This window comes from Triturus cristatus, chromosome 1_1 (assembly GCF_964204655.1).
Source record: "Triturus cristatus chromosome 1_1, aTriCri1.1, whole genome shotgun sequence".
In the NCBI taxonomy this organism is placed as follows: Eukaryota; Metazoa; Chordata; class Amphibia; order Caudata; family Salamandridae; genus Triturus; species Triturus cristatus.
The window spans coordinates 66784157-66810018 of NC_140579.1; the positions used below are offsets into that span (position 1 = coordinate 66784157).

The 25862-nt window shown below is 44.2% G+C and overlaps 1 protein-coding gene and 1 long non-coding RNA gene across 2 annotated transcripts in view; one reads left to right on the forward strand and one right to left on the reverse strand.

The window, feature by feature from the left end:
* Positions 1–25862, reverse strand: part of LOC146869427 (uncharacterized) — a 66250-nt gene that overhangs the window by 17894 nt on the left and 22494 nt on the right. The gene's annotated exons all lie outside the window — the stretch shown is intronic.
* LOC146869428 (natural cytotoxicity triggering receptor 3-like) overlaps positions 1–25862 on the forward strand; it is a 56103-nt gene that overhangs the window by 2131 nt on the left and 28110 nt on the right. The window contains exon 2 of the mRNA XM_085653914.1: positions 21035–21385. Within this exon, the coding sequence (XP_085510040.1) occupies positions 21035–21385 (351 nt within the window). The remainder of the gene's footprint in view (positions 1–21034; positions 21386–25862) is intronic.

A 25862-nucleotide genomic window follows, 5' to 3' on the forward strand; every position in this document is an offset into this window, starting at 1 on the left:
TATATTGCAGCATGACACAATACATGTCTGAAAAAAGTTTATTAAAATGCGCAGACATGACATGAGTTCGAAAATATCTAATTAGCTTAGGGTCACCAGAATTATGGCCGAAGAATCAAATGGCTGTCAACAATGGATATACTTGGGCAACGGGTCATATATACTTCTCCCTGTACAGATACATTTATGGGAAAGCTGGCTACTAAGGATCGTCTGTATTCGACAGTATTTTGTATGCACTGTTAAAATCTTTGTGGAAACATTGTCGACTTTTATTGACATATATATCCCCCAAAACGTTTTTAAGCCGAAATAAGAAAGAAAATTAACTGCAATGAAATATATAAAGAAACAAAATAAATAATGATGAAAGATCAATTGTTAGTTTACTGAAATTATTTAACTGATTGTTGAGCCCAAGTTGAACTTAGTCTCATAATAAAAGAAATATAGGCCTTGAGGGAGCATTTTCACTGATTGCTAATTTATCCTACTCCAGAGTTGGCTTTTGGAACCACTTTTGATCTAACGGGGAAGTGCTCAATTTCGCCAATTTTTTGACAAAGTTGTGTCTTTTATACTAAAGGCTCCAACAGCCAGGCTCCACTTATGCAGAAAACTCCCCCATAGCACAGCCCAGTCCACAAGGTGGCCAAGTCCTATCTTACGAATTAAGGGTACATATTGTGGCATCATTAGTGAATGCCGCAGGGTGTAGAAATGGTCTGGAATATTTAGCAGAACTTTGGCACTTGTTGTACTTTGTTAGTCTCTAAACCACTGATCCACCAAGACCTGTAAGCCCTTTAAAGACGCAATCAGCAAGGTACTTGCTATGACAGATGCTTCCGATTTGCCCTGATTTAAAAATGTCCCGATGTGTTTAAGTTATTGTTTTTTGTTTTGTGGCATTTTTGGCACAACTCTCTTCTTATGAACAAAGGTCTAGTGGACCAAATCAAGAGAGTCTTCTAGAATTACATTGACACTAAGGAACTGATTTACCACTTGGTGGACTGGATACTAGGTCACAAATGTGGCGGATATCCCATTTACTGTATTACATATGGGATAAAATACCCCCTGCCATACATTATAAGGATATTGCAAGTAAGTGAGAAGTTCCATAACCACATAGAGGAATGAGGCTGAATACCAAGTTCCTTTATGAGGTAATGGAACTCCAAGGTGATTTGCAATATCCTTAACACGTACGCAAGGGGGTACTTTATCCCATATAATACATGGTCACACCACAACTTTCCCACAAACCCAGTAAAACCTTGGTACATAACTCTTTCATAAGAAAGAGCAAGCATATTTGCAAACATGAAGAATTAAAATGAAACCTCTAGTGCAAAATTAAACACATCAGACACCTGTTATATATTTGCTGCAAGCAGATAGTAAAAACAGTTCAATACAAGTCAGTTTTAAAAAAGAATTCTGAAGTAGCTTGGAATGTGCTGAAAGCAACAAGCAGAAAAGAATCAAGTTTTTCTCTATCTAAGAAGTGCAAAAAATAAACATAATCTCTCTGCTTGTCATTGTAAGCTATTAAAATAGAGCAGAAGATGGAAATGCAATGTTCTGTTTTCTTTGCTTTAAAGGGCTGCTTCAATTATGCTCCATGTCCTGACCTGTCTTTCACCTCATGCTGCTGACAGGAGAGCTCTGCCATGGCTGGTTCCAAGCCCAGCTGCGAAAGGATGGCAATGTGGGGCTAGCTACCCCACCATGTAAAATATCCTAACTACCGAAACATTGGCCAAAAGACATCCTGGTCTTGGGGAGAGAGGAATCTCCTTCACGGAGAGCTATGACACCTTGTGGTGAAAGCAAGAGATCCCTGGAAGCCACAAAGCCAATCCACCGGCATTCGACCAAGACCATCACCATCGGGACATGGAACGTGAGCACCATGTACGAGCCAGGCAAGACAGCCCAATTGGCTGTGCCCTGCTTGGCCAGACTAGATGGACACAGTCAGGACAGAAAAGACTGGCTCCAGGAGGAATGCTGCTGTCTTGTGGAAACCAGGAAGAGAACACCCCACAAACTCAAAGAGTAACACTGATGCTTTAACAAGCAGCCAATAGAGATCTGATTGGATTGGAAGCCCACGGTCCCAGAATAATTAAAGCAACCATCTGCACAAAGAAAAAGAGGATCAACTTGAATGTCCTCCACTGCTATGCGCATACACATACCAGCAAAGAAGAGGATAAAGAACAGTTTTACAACAAACTCCAATCCATCCTGGAGGACAGTGGCGGCGTCTGCCCATCTAAAGTGTTGGGGTGGCCATGGGGGGAGGGCAAGGGGTTGGAGGGGGAAGAAATAATATAAAAGTAAAAAAAGAAAAGACTTACCTGCCGCTGCGCTCCAGCTGACGGCCACCTTGCTGCTCCTCTCGTTGGGCCGGAAGTGGATGGGCCCTCAGGGCACAGGCTCCACACCCAATCCAGACGCTGCTGAGCAGTGCCAGGATTGGTCTGAGTGGCCTCGTTTGCCGCTCAGACCAAATCAGTTGTATAACACAGCTGGGTTTGAGAAATATAAGTACGCATGTGTGTTTGGCCGGCCAAACACACACAGGCACTTATAAGTGTACACCACTCCTTCTCCCTCTCCCTGACAAGCTCGGCCCAGCCTCACTCTATACCTTTTGCGGGGCTCAGACAGACAGCATAAATAAAATGATAATAACATTGTGTTATTATCTTTCTATTTATCATCGCTGGCGCGGGCTGTGCGGCAATGCTCCTCCGCCATTATGGAGGAGCTGCCTATGCTGGAGGGATTCCTTGAGAGAGACATCACCATACTGATGGGAGACCTCAATTCCAACATTGAAAGCGACAACACGGGGTCTGAAGAAGTCATGGGCAACCATGGCCTTGGTGATATGAATGAGAATGGTTAAAGGCTTGCAGATCTCTGTGCCATGAACAGTCTGATGATAGGCAGTGGTGTATTCATACACAAAAGAATACACAAAGCAATGTGGGTGTCACCAGGCCATTCAACAGAGAATGAGATCGACAATGTCCGCATTTCCAAGAAGCTCCAGAGGTCCCTGCAGGATGTGAGAGTGATGAGAGGAGCGGACATGGCGTCAGACCATCACCTTGTAAAGACCAGGATAAAGCTAAAGCTTAAGAAAGCATGGATGGAACCAACAAACCAACGCCAGTGATATAACACCACCCTCCTCAAACATGCGTTGAAACGGAGTGAAAGCTCAGTCGCCCTTAGTAACAAGTTTAAACTCCTGCACGAACTGTAGGATGACAGAGACCCAGTAGAATGTCAGTGAGAGAAGATCAAAGAAACAGTGACATCAACCTGCCAGGAGATACAGGGTCCCAAGAAACACCAGCATAAAGAATGGATCACCACTGAGACTCTCTGAAAAATCCAAGAGAAAAAAGGAAAAGAAAGCTGTAGTTAACACCAGCCAAACAAGAGCTGAAAAGTAAAAGCTCAACGCAAATACACCAAAACCAACAAGGAAGCAAAGAAAAGCTTAGGAGCAGAGAAGCGAAGATTCATCGATGATCTTGCCACAGAAGACCAGGAAGCAACAACCCATGGAAACTTGAAAGAACGCTACAACATAACAAGGAAACTCTCCGGCAGACACAGTAAGCCAGAAAGACCTGTTAAAGACAAAGCTATGAAGACCATCACCGGCAGCAAAGGCCAACAACAAAGATGGGAGGAGTGCTTTAAAGAACTGCTGAACCAGCCCGTGCCGCAGTCTCTACCAGACATACAGCCAGCTGCCAAGGACTTGCCAGTAGACTGCAGCAGACCAACCAAGGAAGAAATACAGCAAGCCATCAAACATCTGAGAAATGGGAAGGTAGCAGGACCTGACAACATTCCTGCAGAGGCACAGTAGGCAGACACTGAAACATCAGTAGACATTCTCCACGCCATGATTGAAAGGATCTCGATTGAGAATATGGTGCCATCAGTCTGGATGGAGGGATATCTTGTTAAGTTTCCCAAGAAAGGTGACCTGAGTTACTGCACAAACTACAGAGGGATAACTTTTATATCAACCCCAGGCAATGTTCAACAGAGTCATACTGAACAGAATGAAGGAACAAGTCGACGTTCTGTTGCGAGACCAGCAAGCTAGATTCTGCCTATAATAGATCCTGCACAGACCAGATTGCAACACAGCGCATCATCATTGAGCAATCGGTAGAATGGAACTCACTCCTCTATGTCAACTTCATTGACTATGAGAAGGCAATTCTAAACACCGTGGAAAGAGAGATCCTTTCGAAATTTCTCTGCCACTATTGCATGAGAAAACATGTAGCTCAAATAAGACTGCATGGTTTAAAAAACTAAACCAAAATTACACCAGGATGGGCAGAAGCAGGGTTAGAAGGAAAAGAGAAAGCGTCTCTCGGTGCACTGCACTCCTCTCTTCTCCCACTTCTTCATACCACTGTTCTTGTCCTGTAAGTCTTGATTTCTTTGCCTTCCAAATAAAAGAAAGCATAGTTTGTAATAATGTCTATGACATTTCTAATCGAAGTACCTGTGCAAATTCAAATGTTTATCAGGAATAAAAAAAAATGAATTTTAGTTTCTTTGTGTTGAATTTCTTGTCTCAAGTTTCCTCGTATCTCTCTTTCTCTCTATATATATTTTTAAACTTTATAAACTTTACTTCTCCAGTGTGCGCCTTGTTTGTGACCGTAAAGTGTTGGTCACTATATATGTGTATATATATATATCTCCCAGACAAATGAATTCAATGAATTAGAGAATTCAGATATGTATAGAATCATGTATCAGTCATTAATTGTAGAGTAATGCTTAGAAATGAATAATAATTTATAGGCAATATAGGCACATCTGAACCATTCAAAGATGCCCGACACAGAGATTCTGTGGAAAATTACGTTTTTACCTTTGTTTATCTGAATGAAGTGCTTCCTTTCTTTGTGTTTACTAGCAATCATGTTTTAAATATGGAGGATTTTTGTTTACCCCACGGACATTGAGGAAGGCGTGAAGCCGAAACGCATCTGTTCGGTGTAGTAGTCGTGTGGCGAATAAATTTATAAACTTTACTTCACCAGTGTGCACCTCGTTTGTGACCGTGAAGTGTTGGTCACTGTCACTGTCTGGGAGATATATATATATATTTTTCTTTTTCTCTGTCACAATAGTCTTTTATTCTATAGTTTTTTTTTCTGTGTTTTTCTGTTTTTTTTGTCTTTTGTGCTCATTGTTTTTCTCTCTCTTTTATCTTCCTCTTTCTCTACTTCTTACCTGGCATTGCAAGACTTACAAATTATGTACTAGAATGGGGGAAGAGGCCATGCATCATCTAGCCTGTTACAAGTGGATCCCATGGGAGACAGTGCAGTGTCGGAGAATTCATGACAGTCCTCAGCTGAGCACAACCTGGAAGTCTACAGATGACCACATGATATGGACTGAACCTCATACCTGTCCATTCTGACTGTGGGGTGAGCTGTGCCTTAGCAAATCTGCCTGTGCATCTGCCAAAGTGGTCAGACCGCTTTAGGACAGTTTTCTGTGTTCAGCCCAGGCTCCGAGCAGAGGGACTGATTCACAAACGTAAGCTTACAGGTTGTGTAAGTTTATGCTTTTCAGTATTCACAAAACTGCATTTTAATAGTAGGTTTATGAGTGCGGAGACTCTGCAATCATGGAGTAGAACTCCGCACATCAAAAGATAGGCCTGTCCTATTTTTTTTTTTTTCCAGGATTCTCTGCCCTTACCTCGGAACCTCCGCACCTGTAAACTTACTGAAAAAGCGTTTACCTTTACTTTTGTGAATCAGGGTGTCCGAGGATCTGCCCGAGGTTCTGCTCCAAGGACAGACAACTGAATGCAGTGGTGCTGGAACAATTTTCAGAGTAAGTGTGCTACTATCAATGTGAAATCACTGAAGTCACAGGGATTGTGAAAAATGCAAGAATCACACAAAGAACAGCGTGGCAAAGGAGTTACGCCATTTTAGCATGAGCTTGGTAAGGGCGTAGTTTGTAGCCGGTGAGGCATTTTGGAGCACACTCTTGCAAATATATCATTAAAGCATGGTGTAGTTATGCACTGTCATCTACAGACAGCAACATTTTTAATTGAAATGGCCACCAAATGTGCAGAGACATGCAGTCTAACTGATACAACTATATAAGGCTCAAAAGATAGATGATGTGTGGGGTTTCTGCTAGAATGTATATTTGTGCATCTCAGAGTAAAGTGTTTTGATTTATATTAATCATGTTAAAACCTTTGTTTCCATCCCTTGCAACAGTACAAAATGTTTTTTTCTTTTCTGTTTTCTAAGCAGTGATATATTTTGAAATATTTGCACAGTTTAATTGCAAGTATTTACATTTTGTTTTGAAAAAAGGCATCCTGTAGCCTTTCTTTTAACACCTCATGTATGTCAATCGAGATAGACACATAGGGGCAGATTTACATGCCCCTTGCGCCACTTTTGCGTCACTTTTAACATGGGAAAAGTGACGCAAAAGTGGCACAAGGGGCTTGTAAAAAAGCCCCATAGTTTATAATTCAGTTGCCAAAATCCTAAACAGCTTCAGGCAGAGAGAAAGGTAAACATCAATATCCGTGTGAAAAGAATACACAGTAATTTGTCAGAAAACAGAGGGGCTGAGTACGTGCAGTGCAGGAACAGGATGGCACGCCATCGCCCCACTCCCGCGTCACTGCCCGCCTGCCAGATTAGGAGTTTTCTTCTGGTCTGGTGGGCAGTCATTTGACGTTCCCATGGTAGTGCCTTTGAAAAAGGCACCCCAATGGGAATGCTAATGCAAGTTCCTGCACGGCATGGACTGTTTAGTCCATGCCATGCAGGAACTGGGCATGAATGCACACATGGAGCACACCATTTTTTATTTTTTTTCAGAGTTTTATATAGCGCGAACTTGACCCGAATCGGGTATCAGAACCCTTTACATAGCACCAGTTACGTTACATGAGGACACACATTCATTTTTGTTAGGCACGGGGAGATTAAGTGATTTGCCCAGAATCACAGTATGATCAGCGTCATTGCCACGACTCGAACCCAGTTCCCCAGATTTGTGGTCGACCGCCCTAGCCATTAGGCCAACTCCTCTCCCCATGTGTGCATCCCAGTGTACAGGGGCAACAGGGGGCCCTGTAGGGCCCCCTTTGCTTCCCCACCGCCCTCCTTTTCATGGCGGGCTCCCCACCATGAAAAGGCTGCCCGTGGGAAAAACCAGAAAATGCTTGTCAGTGCCGATGCGGCACTGCCAAGCATATTGCTGCCCCAGACCATCGCACCACCACCAGGGAATGGAGTTCCCTGACGGTGGTCCCAAAATGGTCTGACTGTCGTACTTGTAATACGGCAGTCTGACCACTGGTGTGGAGGTCCCAGACCACCACTGTACCTCCAAAATGGGCTCGACGACTCGTTATCAGACCCAGAGTCTGACATTTGACCTTTGTCTTTGGACACATAGTCAATGTGACAAGAGATAACTGTATTTTTAAGGTGTCTTGATTGCTCATTCCACTTCTGAACTCCACCATAAATACTTTGGGGGCTGCAGCACCTCCCCTGCACCCCTATGTCCAGTGCCGATGCCTGGATAGCCTAACCCAAGCACCAGCAAGGAACCACTATCTTGTGATGCATGCAAAAGTTCATGCTAGAGAACATTGTGACTATTGCAAATGGTTTCAATGCACCTCATTGAACACTATGGTGTAGATTCCGATCCTGGAAAAACCGGGTACGAACCGTCGGTCGGAGCGTTTTCTCCGTCCGACTCGTACCCGGTAAAAAGACCGTACAAACATGCAAGTACGATTCGTACGGAAACACCATTTCCGTACCAATCGTACAAAACACCGACCGAGGGAAAAATACATACAAATGTGATTCGGGACACCTCCGACGTGACGTCGGTACGCACTCAGGCTGCGTTTCACGAACCAGGAAGTACAATTCGTACCCACAGCAGTCCAGACGGCAATATTTTTACGGCACCCAAAAAGTGCCGGGAAAGCGAAGTACGCCGCGAAACGACCAGATTAGGGGGCCAGGTACGTGACGCACCCAGGCCCCGTAAGTGTGCGCCGAACCCCCAGCCCCTCCCCCCCCCCGCGCGCTCGGACTTCTGTTTTCACATTTGTACGGAAAAACGTCCGGGGACGTGTCGGACACTTTTTCCGACCCCAGGACATGTGGGGGAATTTTCCCAATGCGATTCGTATGGACTTTTTCCCATACGAATCGTACTTGGTAGTTTGTACGGTACTTCTACGATTCGTACGGAAAAAAATCCGGATACGATTCGTACGGGGAAATTTTTTCAAGGATCGGAATCGTCACCTACATACGCAGATCGCTTAAGAGAAGTTTAATTAAACAGTGGGTTTGCACAGCTGTCCTGACAGCGCCAGAGCTTCCCTTTTCTCTTTCTTTTATCTCACTTTTGTTTCTTTCATTTTCTCTCTTTTGTTGTCTTTCTTTCTTCCTTTCTTTTTCTTCTTTTCTCTCTTTTTCTTTCCATTTTCTTTCTTTCTTGCCTCCCTCTCTCCCTCTTTCTTTTGCTTTTTCAGTTATTCCTGCCTTCTTCTCACCTACACCTTTTTGGGGTGAAATGTTATGTTATGTTATGTTACATACATTTGTAATGCGCACTGCTGCCCCAGCAAAGGGGCGTCCAGGCGCACGGCAGGTAAAAATGCAACACCACAGAAAACACAACAGAACAGAGAAAAGAAAATTTAATTAAAACAGAAAGGTTTTTAGGGCTTTACGGAAAACTAAGAGATCATCTAGCAGGCGCAACTCTGGGGGAAGGGAGTTCCAGAGCTCAGCTGCTCTGACCCGGAAAGAGCGGCCGCCAACCCGACACAGCCTGTATCTGGGGATCACAGTAAGTGCCTGACCCAAGGATCTCAGGGGCCGAGTAGGCACATACCAGGACAAAAGATCCGCAAGAATAGAAGGGCCTACCCCCCTCAAAATCTTGAACGCCATACACAGCACTTTAAACTGGATTCTGGCCCGAATAGGCAGCCAGTGCAGTGATCTCAATGTGCTGGAGGCAGAACAAGAACGGGGTAGGCCAACAATAGCTCTCGCCGCAGAGTTCTGAACACGTTGGAGGCGGGTGACCTCGGCCACATTGGACCCTACCAGAAGAGAGCTGGCATAGTCCAGGCGCGATAACACTGTCGCCTGGACGATAAGCTGCCTGGTGCGATGGTCAAAAAACTTCAAAATGGGGCGAAGCGACCGTAAGATACCAAAGCAACAGGCCGCAATTTTCTTCGTATGGCCAACATAGCTGAGGGAGGGATCCATCCATACTCCTAAGTTCTTTAATTCCGTGACCGGAAGGGGGGCCGGCCCCAGCTCCATAGGCCACCACCTGTCCCCCCATAGCTCCGATCTCTTACCCACGATCATGATCTCTGTTTTCTTGGCGTTGAGCTGGAGACAGTTGTTCCTCATCCAACTCGCCACCGCCCTAAGTCCACTCTGAAACCTGGGGGCATCCCGGTCGGCATCCCCGCTGATCGTAACCGCTAGCTGGGTGTCGTCAGCATATGAGACCATGGTCATGCCCCAATGCTTGACGACCTCAGCCAGCGGTCTCACGTATAGATTAAACAACGTGGGACTCAGCGAGGATCCTTGCGGCACCCCCTGTTTCAAAGGATGGAATTGGGACTGGAACGGTGGGACGGCAACGCTAAAGAACCGATCGTCAAGAAAAGACCGGAACCACTGGAGGGCAGGTCCACCCAGCCCGATCTCCTCCAGGCGATGCAACAGGATAGGATGCGAAACAGTATCAAACGCGGCGCTCAAGTCCAATAAGACGAGCGCTGCTGTCTGTCCCGCATCCATCACCGTGCGAAGATGTTCAGCCATGGAGAGGAGGGCGGTCTCCGTGCTGTGACCAGCACGGAACCCATTCTGGGTGGGATCCAAGATGTTAGCATGGATAAGGTAGGCAGAAAGAACTTTGTTGACGTGGGCCTCCAACACTTTAGTCGGCCACGGAAGTAAGGATATGGGCCTATAATTTTCAGGTTTATCTGGATCCAGGGACGGCTTCTTCAGGATGGGAGAAACCACTGCCCGCTTCCAGCTAGCGGGAACCGTGCTCGATTCCAACGAGATGTTAATGAGGGAATGAACCACGGCCCGTCCCACAAACATAGACTATAGAATGTATGATATAACTGTGGATTTGCTCTGGACAGCAAACCAAGAAGCATTTCAACAGAGCGAAAACGATTTCTGAAAATTAGTTGCTAATTGTACATGTTTTCAAAATAGTTTAGCATAACAAATATAAACAGATCACTGACAGAATATCGAAGCAAACAATATTGTGTAACACAAATATTGTGCCAAATATATTGTTTAAAAACATATGGTGTCCCTAGCCTTATAATGGTAAGTACCTAAATATAGTTAAAAAATATCGCTGCAAACTAATATCAATAAAAAAAACATAAAAAATATAGTTTCTTAATATATATATTGGTGTGGGGGAGGTTTCACACATTCAAATCACTTTAAAGAATTCCCGTGAGTTCTGTCCTTTTTCGGTCTGACAGGGATCGTCTACCGTTGTGGTAACATATATATATATATATGTATGTAGTTTAAAGTTGGTAATCTTAAATATTTTAAAATATACCATTGATATAATGGTAATAAAAAAAATCTGACTAATATGTAATACTATGTATAAATATATACTTATATACACACATATACATATATATGTACACCCGTGACCAAGGAGTGAAGAAACTCCGAAACGCGTTGGGTTTTATTTTGGTTGCCGTGTGTGAATAAAAACATACGCTTTTGCAAATAGAGTGTGGGCTCTGTGCTTGTCTTCGTGCTTCACTCGTACAGAGGATTGTTGCAGCTGTTTTGGTATATATATATATATATATATATATATATATATATATATATATATATATATATATATATATATATATATATATATATATAAAAACGCAGAATTGCCCAAATGGGGAGCCGCACACTTTCAGAATCACACCACTGTCGCAGGCGGCGGTGATAGCAGCAGGCACCACACGTTCCAATCACCATACGCGTTTCGAGCTGTTTGAAGCTCTTGTTCACTGGCATGTGAGAGGCAGGAAACAGGTTGCAGAGAACATTCACTTTATTTATTAGAGTCCCGCCCCAGTGGGCGTATCAAAAAGGCATGCTGGTCATGATAGTCCAAAATGTAGCCATAGACTCCTGTGTTCTTTTGCCTCACTCGTGGAGACATTGGCGTTGTCCAGCGACAGTGAACCTACAGCCTTCCTACTTACAAGTTTTTTTTTTTTATAATATTGAGTGGCAGGACGGGGGCCACTTGACTCTAATAAATAAAGTGAATGTTCTCTGCAACCTGTTTTCTGCCTCTCACATGCCAGTGAACAAGAGCTTCAAACAGCTCGAAACGCGTATGGCGATTGGAACGTGTGGTACCTGCTGCTATCACCGCCGCCTGCGACAGTGGTGTGATTCTGAAAGTGTGCGGCTCCCCATTTGGGATATTCTGCGTTTTTATATATATAGATATATATATATCTATATAGATATATATATATATATATATACACAAATAATGTAAAACAATTATTAAAAATACATATTTTACATATTTCACTTTATATAATTTTATTATAATTCTTTAAATGTAGTACTATAAAAATCAAATTATATATATTCCATTCGGAAGGCCCGCCAGGGGGCTATAAATTGCTTGTAATGAATGGGGACAGGTTTGAATTTCAACGTTCAAGACTTGGGAATGGCCTGTGAACAAGGGGCTTGTGGCTCTGAAACGCGTAAGGCGAAAATAAATGTAATCTGGAGACAAATTGCCAGTTTTGTGTAGATTATGCCTGCAGTCGAGTGCGCTTTCAAGCATAGGAGAAATGCTTTGGGTTTGTGATATATATATATATATATGTATGTATATATATATATTATCTACTGGCGGTCGCCAGTAGATAGTTATAGTTACAACCTAGTTTCCATAGGAAATCTCAAAATTCTATTTTGAATAACTTTGGCGCCGGTTGACGAATCCTCGCGAAATTTTCAAAACAAATGGGGCGCTTAGTTCAGCTCCTACCCTGAAAGTCTCGGGGTGATTCGTCAAGCGGGGGCCGAGAAAAAGGGGGGGTCCCAAAACGCATTTTCCCCATGCATTTTTCCATAGGACCTTTAGTCGAAGGTACAGCCCGAACGGCTGAACAGAATTACGTGAAATTTGGCAGAGAGGTAGCCATAAGGTCAAGGAAGTGCCTTTTGAAGGTCTCGTGTAAATCTGTTCAGTATTTCCTGAGAAAATAGCATTTAAAACCATATCAATATCTATACGCGTGCACCGTGCGCGCACTGTGCGCGCACCCTGCCGTGCGCAAGCGCAATTCTGATTGGTTGTTAGATGTCAGTAAACATTAGAATCGGTCGAAACCAGGTAGTGTCGGCCGCCATTTTGTCTCTCGCAGTCTGAGGGGGTGAAAAACAAAGGTGGAGAACGTGAAAAGGTGGCAGGGTGGACAGTTCCTGATCCCCTAACCTTGTTCAGGGGGTCACAGAAGGACCCCCAAGGGAGAAAAAAACGATTTTTTTTTTTCGATAAATCGCGGGGTGCGTGCACCGTGCGCGCACGGCACGTACTGCGCACTGTGGGTGCTCGGTGCGCGTAGCGCACCGAGTGCCCACAGCGCGCGCACGGTGCAGCAGAGTGCACCGTGCGCGCACGGTGCGCACACGGTGAAGAAACCTGAAAAAAAATAATTTAATAGATACATAACTTAGCATTTAAAAAAACGTACAAATTCACTGAAAAAACCCTAGGTTTCACACATGTTATAGTTACGAATTAGCATTTAAAAAACCTTGCAAATTCACTTAAAAAACCATAGGTTTCACACATGTTATAGTTAGCTGGACATTTCACTCGTAAAAAACCAATGAAATTCCCCCGTTATAGTTAGTGCAGGCAACTATAACTCACGCGACCGCAATCCTCTGCTGATGACATCAGATATTACATCACTGATGACATATGTGTCTTTCTGAAAAATAAATATTTGTAATATATGTATAGCTAAAGATTAATGGAAGAAGACATGGGTAAATAAGTGTCTAAATCAGCAGAGGATTGCGGTCGCGTGAGTTATAGTTGCCTGCACTAACTATAACGGGGGAATTTCATTGGTTTTTTACGAGTGAAATGTCCAGCTAACTATAACATGTGTGAAACCTATGGTTTTTTAAGTGAATATATATATATATATATGAAACATAGCAAATATTAACAATTTTTTCAAAACATTGAATAAACTGCCAAATAAAATTAATTAAAAAAAGGTATTTACAAAAAATATTATAATCATTTAAAAACAAACAAAAATATTAATGAACACTATAAAATTATAAACAAATATTAATAATAAAAGTATCTAACCACTATTAGGAAATGCATTGGAGTCTATGAATAATAGATATACTATTCCCACTCTAGTTTATGCAACAGAAGAGAAAGTATAGGACTACGGAGGGTTAAAATATATTAATCCCACTCAAACAGCGCAACAGTAGGGAACACGTTGGACTTCAGAGGGGTTAAATTTACTATTCCTACTCCAGTCTGCTCAACAGTAGGGTAAGCGTTGGTCTTCTAATTGATCACATTCACTATTCCCACTTCAGTCTGTGCAGCAGGAGGGAAAGTGTTGGACTTTGGAGGGGTTGAATTTACTATTCCCACTGCAGTCTGTGCCACATTAAGGAAAACGTTTGACTTTGAAAGGGTAAGGTTTACTGTTCCCACTCCAGTCTAAGCAACAGTAGGGAATGCGTTGAACTTCGGAGGGGTTTAACAGTTGGTAAACACTTCACTTCAAACACATTACGTATTTGAATAACACTATTAATTTAGAAAAAATATAAAACTCTTAATAGAGACATTATTACTGTACATAAAGTATATTTATATTAAAAAAATATAAACACCTTCAACCAACTTACAAAATTCATAAACAATGTAATGATTACTTTTCAATTAAAAAATAATGATTATTGAATTACTACTAAATTAAAGTAGCACGCTAATACCCCCTACAAACCTAACAACCCATCCACGTGCCGAATCATTACCAGAGCGCGATTCTAGTAATGAATCTTCATTGCCAGAATCAGCTCACCATCTTGGCATTATGGATAAACCCTCTTCATCTCCCCATGACTAAAAAACAAAAATGAATGTAAACTTGTGTAATGTAACTGATGTTCATCATGTAAAGGGCTCCAATACCTTTGTGTCGAGTTTGCAAGATGTAAAACTGCAAAACAAGCCTCTGCTGTTATTTTCTCTACCCAGTTTTAATCTCCTCTACCCCTCTTTCTCAGTTTTTATCTCTGCTATTCCATTACTAGGTTCTTACATCCTTTACTCTTATTGCTCAGTTCTTACCTCCTCTAACCCATTACTCAGTACTTACAAAAAGGAGTAAGAAATGAGTAATGGGGTAGAGGGTCTACCCCGTTACTCATTTCTTACTCCTTTTTGTCCCATTACTCAGTTCTTACTCCCTCTATCCCCGGTATTCAGTTCTTACTTCCTCTACTCCAGTAACCACTACTCCGCAGTAGTAAAGGTACTGCCCGTAAAATTAGTTTGTGAATTGCAAAAATTATAAATTTGCCCCAAAGTATAAGTTTACCTTTTTGAATTAGGCCCTTAGTTCTTACCTATCTAGCCATATTACTTAGATCTTACTTCGCTACATTTTCACTTACTTCTTACATCCTCTATCCCATTACTCAGTTCTTGCCCTTTGCCCCATTTAGAAGTTCTTACTCCCTATACCCTTATTAAGTTTTTACCCCTCTATCCCATCACTTAGTTCTTACCCCTCATACTCTATTACTCAGTTATTACTCCATTTACCTCCTCTAGGACCACTACTCAGTTCTTATTCCCTCTATCTGAATACTCAGTTCATAATATCTCTACCTACATTCTAAAATGAGCCACTCACCCGTGAGGGTCTCAAGGCGCTGGGGGGGTCAGTCGAAGAGCGAGGTCTTGAGTCTCTTCCTGAAAATGTTCAGAGTGGGGGAGCGTCTGATGTTGACTGGAAGCTCGTTCCAGGTCTTTGCTGCAACGAAGGAGAAGGCTCTTCCACCTGCTCTGATTCTGCAGATGCCTGGGGTCCAGGACGAGGTCGGTGGAGCGGAGGTTCCTCTTGGGTACGTGGAAGGAGACTCTTTTGTTGAGGTATTTGGGTCCGATGTTGTGGAGGGATTTCTAGGTGTGGGTGAGTAGCTTCAAGGTTACTCACTTCTCGATGGGGAGCAGAGGGAGTTGAAGCAGGTCTAGGTGATCGTGTTGATCTGGCGGGTCATGGTGAGGGAGGAGTCTAGGATGATGCCGCGGTTCTGGGCGTGGTCCATCTGCGTGGGTGGGTTTCCAAGAGCAGGGGGCCACCAGGAGCTGTTCCATGCCAAGGAGGAGAGTCCAAGGATGAGGACCTCGGTCTTCTACGACTTCAGCTTTAGGCAGCTGTCGCTCATCCAGGTTGTGACGTCTTTCATTCCTTCTTTGAATCTGAGTCTGTTGTCTTCAGGGTTCTTCGTGAGAGAGAGGATGAGCTGGGTGTCGTCGGCGAAAGATACTATGCTGAGCCCATGCTGTCTATGGTGACGAGGGGGGCCAGGTAGCTGTTGAAAAGCGTGGGGCTGAGCGAGGATCCTTGAGGTACTCCACAGTTGATCTCTGTAGGTTCGGAGAGGAAGGGAGGCAGTCTGATCCTTTGGGTTCTGCGGGGGGAGAAAGGAGCAGATCCAGTCGAGGGCAGTTCCTCGTATTCCGGCATCGTGGAGTCTGGCCGCGAGAGTGTGGTGTGCGACGGCGTTGAAGGCTGCGGAGAGGTCTAGTAGGATGAGGGCCCGCAGTGTGGCCCTGGTTGAGTAGCATGAGAATGTCATCGGTGGCAGCAAGGAAGGCGGTCTCTGTGCTGGGAGAAGTCAAGGATGCCGTTCTCTTCGGTGAAGGTGGTCAGCTGGGCGTGGATGAATCTCTCGGTGACTGTGGCTGCTAAGGATTGGGGAGAGAGATGGGCTGGTAATTTTTCAGGTCCGTTGGGTTGACCGAGGGTTTCTTGAGGAGAGGCTTGACTTCTGCCCGCTTCCAGTCGGCGGGGAAGATGCCGGATTCGATGGAAGTGTTGATGGTCCAGCCTAATTCTGTAGCTATGGTGGCAGCGGGTCTGTGGTAGATATGCAGTGGGCAGGGGTCCGTGGGAGCTCCTGAGTGGGTGTTCTTCATGGTCGTGGAGGTGTCTTCAGTGGTAGCAGGTTTCCAGTTGGTGATGATCGGCCGATTGTCGGTGGTGGTGAGGGTGGTGGTGTCAGGAGTCTGTTCGCTGAAGTTGTCGTAGAGGGCCTTGATTTTCATGTGGAAGTAGGAGCTGAGCTCGTTGCAACGGTCCTGGGATGGAGGGACGTCCGTGGCTTCACTGGGGGGTTTGGTGAACTGCTGTATGACGTTGAAGAGTTCTTTTGCGTTACCTGCGTTGGAGTGGATTTTGTTTTTGATGAAGGTCTTCTTGGTGGCTCTTATGCTCTGGTGGTATTCATTCATGACATTCCTATAGTTGTTCTGGTCTTCGGTGGTTTTCTTGTTCCGCCAGAGTTTCTCGAGGCGTCTGCAGGAGCACCTGGCTTCTTGGAGGTCAGTGGTGAACCAGGCTGCTTTCAGGGGGCGTTGATTGACGGGGTGGCATAGGGGTGCGATCGTGTCAGCACAGCTGGAGATCCAGTTGTGTAATTCTTTCGTTGCGGAGTTGGCGTTGGTTGTGCCGGAGGGGGGTCGTGGAGGAGGGTGGCGTTGAGGAGTTCCTCTGTGATCTTGCTACAGTTCCTTTGGGGCAGGCGCAGGGTTTGGGTGCGGTGGTGGTGTTGAATGTGAAGTGTACGCAGTGGTGGTCTGTCCAGAGGGGCTGCGTGGTGTGGCTGAAATGGATGTTTGTCCCTCCTGCAAAGATGGGGTCGAGGGTGTGCCCGGCTTTGTGGGTGGGGGTGGTGACGAGCTGCTTCAGTCCGAGGTTGGCAAGGTTGTCGAGGAGGGTGGTGGAGTCGGGGTCCCTCCGGTTGTCGAGGTGGATGTTCAGGTCTCCGATGAGGATGTAGTCCATGGAGGTGATGGCGTCCACTTCCAACCCATCACTCACTTCTTACCACCTCTAGCCCATTACTTAGCTCTTACTCCCTTTAACCTCATTACTCAGTTCTTAGCCCTCTATCTCATTACTCAGTTCTTACTCCCTTTACTCTTACTCGCTTCTTACCTCCTCTACCCCTTTACTCAGTTCTAATCCTCTCTACCACATCACTCAGTTCTTACTCCCTCTGCTCTACTACTCAATCCTTACTTCCTCTAGCCTCATTAAGGTATACTTAGCGCTTAATCTCTCTGCCCCATCACTCAGTTCTTACCCCCCTCTACCCATTACTTAGTTCTTTTTTTCAGGTGGATTTTTTTTTTGTTTGCCATCTTATTGATAAAGAGAGAGTCGCCATCACTAATGGATTACATCAAATAACACTTTTATCTCTACTGACTTACAAGTGTCAGTGAGACCCCATTTGTCATTAAACTTCAATTTGGCCAATGGGGCCCAACCTTGTGTGTGAAACTGTGTGCAGCTATGTAGTTCTGTGTGGGTGGGGTCAATTAGTGGGGCATTTCGCATGTGTTGTGTTAGTGGCCAGATTGTATGGTGCCGTGGCCTACCATGACCCCTCCCATTCTTTTCCCCTCTCTGCGCGCCTGTCTTCCGCATCGTCATTGGACCATGGGGAGTATCAGGGGAGAGGGGAGGGTCAAGGCAGCTTCTCGTCTGACCTCTTTGCTTGTGACCCTATGTATGTGTCCCAAGCATCTATGGGGGGGACCCTTTAGATCCTTTATTTTCAAGGAAATCAATGTTGCGTTCTTTGAAATCACCCACTTGGTGAGATCGCATTTACAGACAGTCACCCGTGGTGTGAAGGGGGATTTCCAGACCATTGGTAATTCTCTCTTGGCCAGGATGTATGCTAGGTCCATAAACTGCACTGCATGCCTATTCTTTTTGGTGCTTGCTGTTCAATACAGCAAGCACATAAACGGTTCAACTGCCAGAGATTTGCCAGTAATTTCCACCATGCTAATCTTATATATGTTCAGTACTTCGCAATCGCTGGGAAAGCCCATGTCATGTGGTAGAAATCGGCCTCAAGGTTCTGGCATTGGAGGTAATCAGGCGATGTCTTAGGAAACATGACGTTGAGCCACTGTAGTGCTAAATAAGTACAATGTACATAGTTAAACTGTGTATACTAAAAGCATGAATTTCTTAACAACTGCTGGACTTGTGACAGGGCTAACTTCCATTGCTGATCAGTTAGTTCCTGTCCTACGCTATGTGTGCATCGGCAACTAAGTGTGGGGTAGTCAATGGTGTGGGTTTCATCGATATTTTGTCCAAATAGCATTACCTCCTTTATCACATCACTCAGTTTACCCTCTCTAGCCCATCACTTAGTTCTAATCCCCTCTACCCATTACCGAGGGCCTGATTGTGTGTATAACATGCAACTGTCCCTTCAAGGGATTCTGTTTAAAACACTCAGTTGAATAATTCACATCTTTTACTTGTTGGTCAAGTCCCAAATGGTGACTGACTATTGAGCAATCTAAGTATCAATACATGTATTTGAAATATAAATAATCTATGATAGACAGTTGCACAACACGGGAATGTATTTTTCAAACTGTAAACAATTTTAATGTGAACAAATCGAGAGGGGGTACATAAGCTTATAACAAAACAATATGATAGAGGGTATTGAATGTTTATACTGAAAAAACCTTCAAATCAAGAGTGTGTACATCTATTCCAAATAATATAACATAGGAAAATGAATCTGAAACCAGCAGAAAACAATTCCTAAACGTAAAAGAGTGCCATGGAATTAGATGAGTTTGTCGACGTTTCGGTCTTTCTTGGCAAATTTATCCGTCAAACCATCTTCAGAACGAAGAGAAGGTTGTTAAAATAGACCCTTATGTCTAGTCAAATGCTCAATTTGTATCAAAAAAGTCACAACTCAAGAGCAATTCCAGGTCAAAGACACCGGCATTCGCCTAACAAATAGGCTGGGCTTGATATCCACATGATGTCACATAATGTGGACGCAATCCTGGTTTGGTATAAGTAGCTTTCTGTACTTCGATCCGGAGTCTGTAATTACTCGAGTGGTTCAGGATTGCGTCCACATTATGTGACATCATGTGGGTATCTATCTCAGCCTATTTGTTAGGTCTTGCCGGTGTCTTTGACGTGGAATTGCTCGAGTTGTGACCTTTTTAATACAAATTGAGCACTTGACTAGACATAAGGGTCTATTTTAGCAACCTACTCTTCGTCCTGAAGATGGTCTGACAGATACATTTGCCAAGAAAGACCGAAACGTCGACAAACTCACATAATTCCATGCCACTCTTTTACATTTAGGATTTTTTTTTCAGCTGGTTTCAAATTCATTTTCCTACTCTTGATTTGAAGGTTTTTTCTGTATAAGCATTCAATACCCACTATCATAGTGTTTTGTTATAACCTTATGTATCCGCTCTTGGTTTGTTCACATTAAAATTGTTTACAGTTTGAAAAATACATTCCTGTGTTGTGCAACTGTCTATCATAGATTATTTCTATTTCAAATACATGTATTGATACTTAGATTGCTCAATAGTCAGTCACCATTTGGGACTTGACCAACAAGTAAAAGATGTGAATTATTCAACTGAGTTTTTTAAACAGAATCCCTTGAAGGCACAGTTACCTGTTATTTGTTCTGCCCAAGCTTCCACGGGTATATTGGGTTCCCCGCTTTTCTGATACTGATTATGAGTATGGCGGTCCTAGGACTACCATACTATTGTGTGCAGTCTGACCGCCACCTCCTCCGTAACACCGTGGCCATTATGACCTGCCTTTCTGCTGACCGTTTCATGGCGGGGACCCCGCTATGAAAAGGTCAGTGGAAAGGCAGGGAAGGGGCCACAAAAAGAGCTCCAGGTCGATTCAGCCCATTGGGAATTGTAGCTGGGGGCACTTATTGTACCCATGTATGCCTGCATTTTCATGCACGCACTGTGTGCCAGGCACGACATGGTGCATGGCTACAGTGTGCCCGATGGGCAAGTGGTGCTGCACTGCGACAGCATGTGCTTAAGGCTTTCTCTATAAGCTGAAACATGCTGTTGCAACACCGCCAGCTGGTAACACTGTAATGAGGCATTCATCCAATTGCCAGCCCCTGCGGGCTAGCGTCTGCTCACCCATCTCCTAATTGCGCCCTTAGTTCTTACTTCCTTTACCTTCATTACTTAGGTCTCACCCCCTCTACCCTTATCAATCAGTTCTTCCTCCCTCTACCTTCATTACTTGTTCCTTATCCCCTTTATACCCATTACTCAGTTCTTCCCTCCTCTGCCCCCATTACTCAGTTCTTACCACCTCTACTCCATTACTCAGTTCTTTCCCCCTCTACTCAATTTCTCAATTTGTACCCCCTCCACCATATTCCTCACTTCTTACTCCCTCTACGCCCTCTACTCAATTGCCACCCCTCTACCCTCATTATTAAGTTCTTACCCCCTCTAACCCATTGCTCAGCTCTTGCTCCCTTTAACCTCATTACTCAGTCCTTAGCCCGTTTACCCTCCTTACTCCCCCATTACTCAGCAAACCTCTTGCTACCATCTCATCATGCAAGGAAACTCTTACCACTGTGCGTATTTTCCTTACCACATTTCCCTTGTCTCTGATTCCACTCTCTTCCACTCTACCACTATCCCTGGAAGGTATTCTCTGTAGAAATTATACACCTGTTTCATCTCCTCCTTCAAGCAGGAGCCAGAGCCCCAGAGCAGTCGGTTCAGCAGCACCCCCAAACCCTGGAGGTTCAGGAGGGAGGAGCAGCGGTGATGAACTGCACATTCCACTCCAGTGATGGACAAATGTTGGCTGTAGTCGAGTTCTTCAAGTGGCCAGAGCTCTTTGCCGTCGCTGAAGACTCTCCTATCTTTGCAGGCCGGGTCAAAAAGAGGGATGTGGGGCTGGACAAGGCAACCAACAGCAAGATAGTCTCTCTGCACATCTGGGACTTGACCATCTGCGACTCGGGGCGCTACTATTGCAAGGTGCAGTTCTTCGGGGGCCAAACACTCAACGGGACGGGAACCGCCCTGCAGATTAATCGTAAGTAGCAGTCAAGGCAAGACATGTACTCTAATAAATGCCACAGGGTTAAACCAACCTCACCTTCTGCTATCACGGCCAACCCCAAACACAACTATGCAAACAGCAATGCGATAAAGAACTTAGGGGCATATCTAGAAGGCGGCGATAGAAAATTATTGCCGCTTTTGCGGCCGTTTTCGGCCGAAAAGCGGCGATAATTTTATCGCCTAATTAGCAAGGTCACGCTAACACGTGAAACCTTGCTATAGCGCACAAAATCTTAACGCCCAGCTCTGCATCTCTAATGAGATGCAAAGTGGGCGTTCCTGACGTAACATGACAGGAGAAATGTCGCTAAACGACATTTCTCCTATCATCAAGCCCCACGCTATGAAGCATAGCGGCAAGAAAAGTAGCGATAACCCCTGTTATCGCTACTTTCCTTACGCCTGCTTCAGGACTGACTTAGCCATGATATCCTATGGAAGGTGGATATCATGGCTAAGTTTGTGAGGCCCTATCAACAAGCTAACGCCACATTTCGTGAGATTATCGCTGGGTTTCCAGCGATAATCTCACGTTAGGCAGCGCTAGGATTTTTATCGCTTTTGAGATAAGCGTTGCTAATAGCATGCTATCGCAGCGATAAAAATCCACGCTAGCCGGCGATAATTATCCTAGAGCTAAGTGCTCCTGTCGCTAAAGCGGCGATAATGTTATCGCTTGTTCTTGATAATATGGCCCTTAGTGTTTCCTCACCTAAAGACAAGACAGGCAAGCTGCTGTGCTGTGTAGCTGCTAAGTCGCTCAACCATGCAACACAGTCAGGATTGCACTTATTAGCCACAAGCTTTTTGCCTTTTGGGACTTGTAGTTTGACTTTATATCACTGGAAGTATGCACAGTTAGCCAAAGACCAGATCAGTACTGGCAGAAGGTGATAAACATGGGAGCTGCCTTCCCTAAATGTTTCTTTAAGCTTCATGGGGCGACGGTGACTGGGAACTGTTGGTAATGCTAGTTGTGTGCCCAAATGCAAGAGTGCAGTGAAACGTCTTCTGTGCTTTCCTTATATATGTTGGCATGTCCACCTTTGTAGCCTGTCAAAGCTTCAGCTGGAAGGTTAGCGCTAGGCCAGGCTGAATTGTCCTCGAATGAATCAAGCAAGTTGAGTGGCAATCATTACCATGTGTTGCCGCTGCTGCATTCAAGGAAAGCAGGGTTGGTGCATGTGAAAGTCAACCGCACAAATCTAGGGTCTACTCTACCTGAGATCCATTGGGGTCTCTGACACTCATAGGAGGCTGGGGCCTGGTTGCGGATCACCAGTCTCACAGGCCATTCTTACATCAGGGTAGGACTTTGTGTGCAAAGAAATGCTGCCTGCTTTTGATCAGCTGTAGCTTGTCAAATCACAGATCATGCAGTGATGGGGGCAACATTAAAAAATGTGTGAGCCTGACTCACTAAACGTGTAGGAGATAGAGAGCATGGCAGTGTCCCTCCACACTGGAAGTGATGTTTTCCAGCAGCAACCTGACAGTCTGCATCACAGGGACTTCCCTCACATGTATTGATTCTAAATAGAAAGAAAGAGAAAATTAAATAAAAGGAAAGATAAAGGAATCAAACAGGGAAGACATTAGGGGATATGTTAAGTGAGCGAGAAGAAAGAAAGGGAGTGGTATGAAGAAAAAAAAGTAAATACGGAATTAGAAGAGAAAAAGAAATGTGGTGAAGGACAGAAGGATCAAACAAAGCGAAAGATGGGAAGAAAGTGAAAGATGGAAAAAAGAGCCAAGGATAGGAAGAAGATGTAATAAAACATTGAGTTGGAAAGAGGGCCAAAGAAATTTTAGGAAGCAGAAGTATGCGTTGTGGAAAATCCAATGGAGTCTTAGCCAGTTTGTTTGAAAATTGTGTTCTAAAATAAATCTACTCAATTTATCAAGAATGTTTTACAGAGAATGATCTGTCAACACCCAGTCAAAGGTCAGTCAGTTTCATTTAATTGGATATTTCATGAATACCTATTCAGAAATGTCTAGAAAGAATTTTCTAAAATTCTTTGAAAATCGTTCCACAAAATTCTCCATTTGACCGTTTTTTTTTGTTTTTTCCATAATTTTCGCGGGGAGGGAGGTGTTTGGAGTGGGATGGGAATGACCTAAACCCTCCAAGCGAGTGTCAAGCTCGCTTTGCTTGAATCTTTTTGGGATAGGTTTCTGAGTGGGGACTATTTTCTTTTTCTGGCTCACCCCTGGTGCCCTCCAGGGAAGGTCCCTCTGTGCTAGACTGCTGGTGCTCAATGCACCTGGGCACAATCAATACCTTGAAGCAAGGACTCCGCGGGGCCTGGCGTCAATCCAGGGGCTAGATTCTCTTACCCTGGTATAAGTCTCAATCTAACCAGGGTTCAATCAGAAGTGAGGATAAATATCTCTGGAGAGTCATCCTCCAAACCGGTAGGCACTCAGCCAGCCACATTTACGGTTTGGTGGCAGTTTCTCCTAATTGGATCCTTTCTTCATGGCAGGAGCCGCTGTGGTGAAAAAAGGGTGACTGCAGCTCAGTCAAGCAATGGCGGCATTTCAAAATCAGACTAACAGCCACTGAAGACAGACCCTAAAGCAAGGGAAGCAAGGGTTTGTGTTTAGAAAATAAACAAGCATTGCCAAAACCAATAGGTCTGGCATTGGCTGCCAGTCCTTTGGCAATTCTTGTTTTGTTTTGTCATGGTTTTCCTAACACTTCATTTTTGAAGAGGCTGCCAGACCCTAATTAATCTTCTTAAAAAAATGGCTTAAGGCAAAAATTTAGTTTCGGTCTCAAAAAAGCAAACATTACCATAGAACTCCTTGGCATTGAAAGGAACTACTTTGTGGGTGGATGTGCTCCTTGTGAGGCAGCAGCATGCCATAAGACATAGTAAAGTCAGATAATGGCTGAAGTGGGGTGAGGCAGTGCCCTTTGATGCATCCTGGTTTGGGTTGATGAAAAATGTGAATTATGTAACCACAAACTAATCGATAAAGTCTGGCTGAAAACCCCCAAACTAATTATGTTATACACATAATTTTAATGAAATGACAAGGTCTTGGCAACACATACCTAAAAAGCCAATTGGTCTGGCATTGGCGGCCAGCCTCTTGCCTTAGAGGAAGAAGGTAAGAAAGAAGTGAGAATGAAAGAAAGAAACCAAGTGAAAAAGGCAAGGATAATGAAGGCAGGATGGAAGAAAGAAAGAAAGAAACACAACAAGAATGAAGGTAAGAATGAAAACAAGAATGAAGGTAAGAAAGACAGGAAGAAAAAGGAACAAGAAAGAAAGAAAGAAAACAAGAATGAAGGATATAAGTCAAGAAGGAATGGAGGAAGAAAGAAAGAAAGAGAAAAAAGAAAAAAAAGAAAGAAACAAAGAAACAAAGGAAGAGTTCATATGAGCTGATGTGAAATAGCAGCAGTCAGATACACAGGGCCACTTCAGAAAGGCAATGGATCTGATAAAGCTGGAATGTGTCCTGTTCTGTCATTAAAAGTGCCCGGCTATCAAATCAGGTTCCAAACACAAAGACAGCACTAAAGTAGTTATGAAGTAACAAGCATTTGCAATGCAATAGGTCTCGCATTTACCCGAGTTTAAGCTATTGGCATTGTAAATGATAATGCCTTTTATTTATGTTTTAAAAACGAAAACAAAAATAAAAGACATTTTATTTGCACTGTCAATAGCTGAAACTCACGTAAATGCGAGACCTATTGCATTGCAAATGCTTGTTAGTTTTTGCTCTTAGGTGACCGTGTTTGCCATTCTGTCGATGAATTTATGTTTGTTTTTCCTGCCCTTTGTGTTGATAATATATGCATAATTAACGGAAAGAAGCTAAGGTTTCAATCAGCTGGTCTAAACCCCAATAAAAGAGGATGGTCTAAAGGTAGGAAATTCAAAAGTGAGGCAGCAGTGCGGCTGTTACTCGCTGTTGGACTTGGCCCTTCTGGCCGGTTCACCCCGAAACTTTTTGCGTAATATGGTGACTTGGTTTAGTGATTTTAGTGACTTCTGCGCACTTTACCGCTGTGTCCCAGGGTAAAGTGCGTGCGTGTTGTGAGGTTGGCCTGCCCTCCCATAGGAATGCATGGGGGAATGTATGTGTCCCAGTAGTTCCTGATGCGTGGGGTGTGCAGGCCCGTGTTTGGTATGTGCGGACTCGTGGGAGTGAATGCTGCGCGTTGATGTGTGCAGCGTGCATGTACCTGGTGTGGAAGTGCCACTTCTAGAAGTGGGCACTTCAGTGTGCAGTCTGAAATGTGTGGCTTGTCTGGCGATTGGCTGGTGAGGTCAGGTGACGGACTAGGGAATTCCCCAGAGTCAGGAGGAGTCACCCAGTGGTGAATGGGGAGTTAGCATGTTGATGGCTGGGGAGGAGTGTACCTGGGTCCTGAATAGGACAGGGATTCCCCCACACAATGCTGGCGCCGGCCCCTGTGGTGCGTC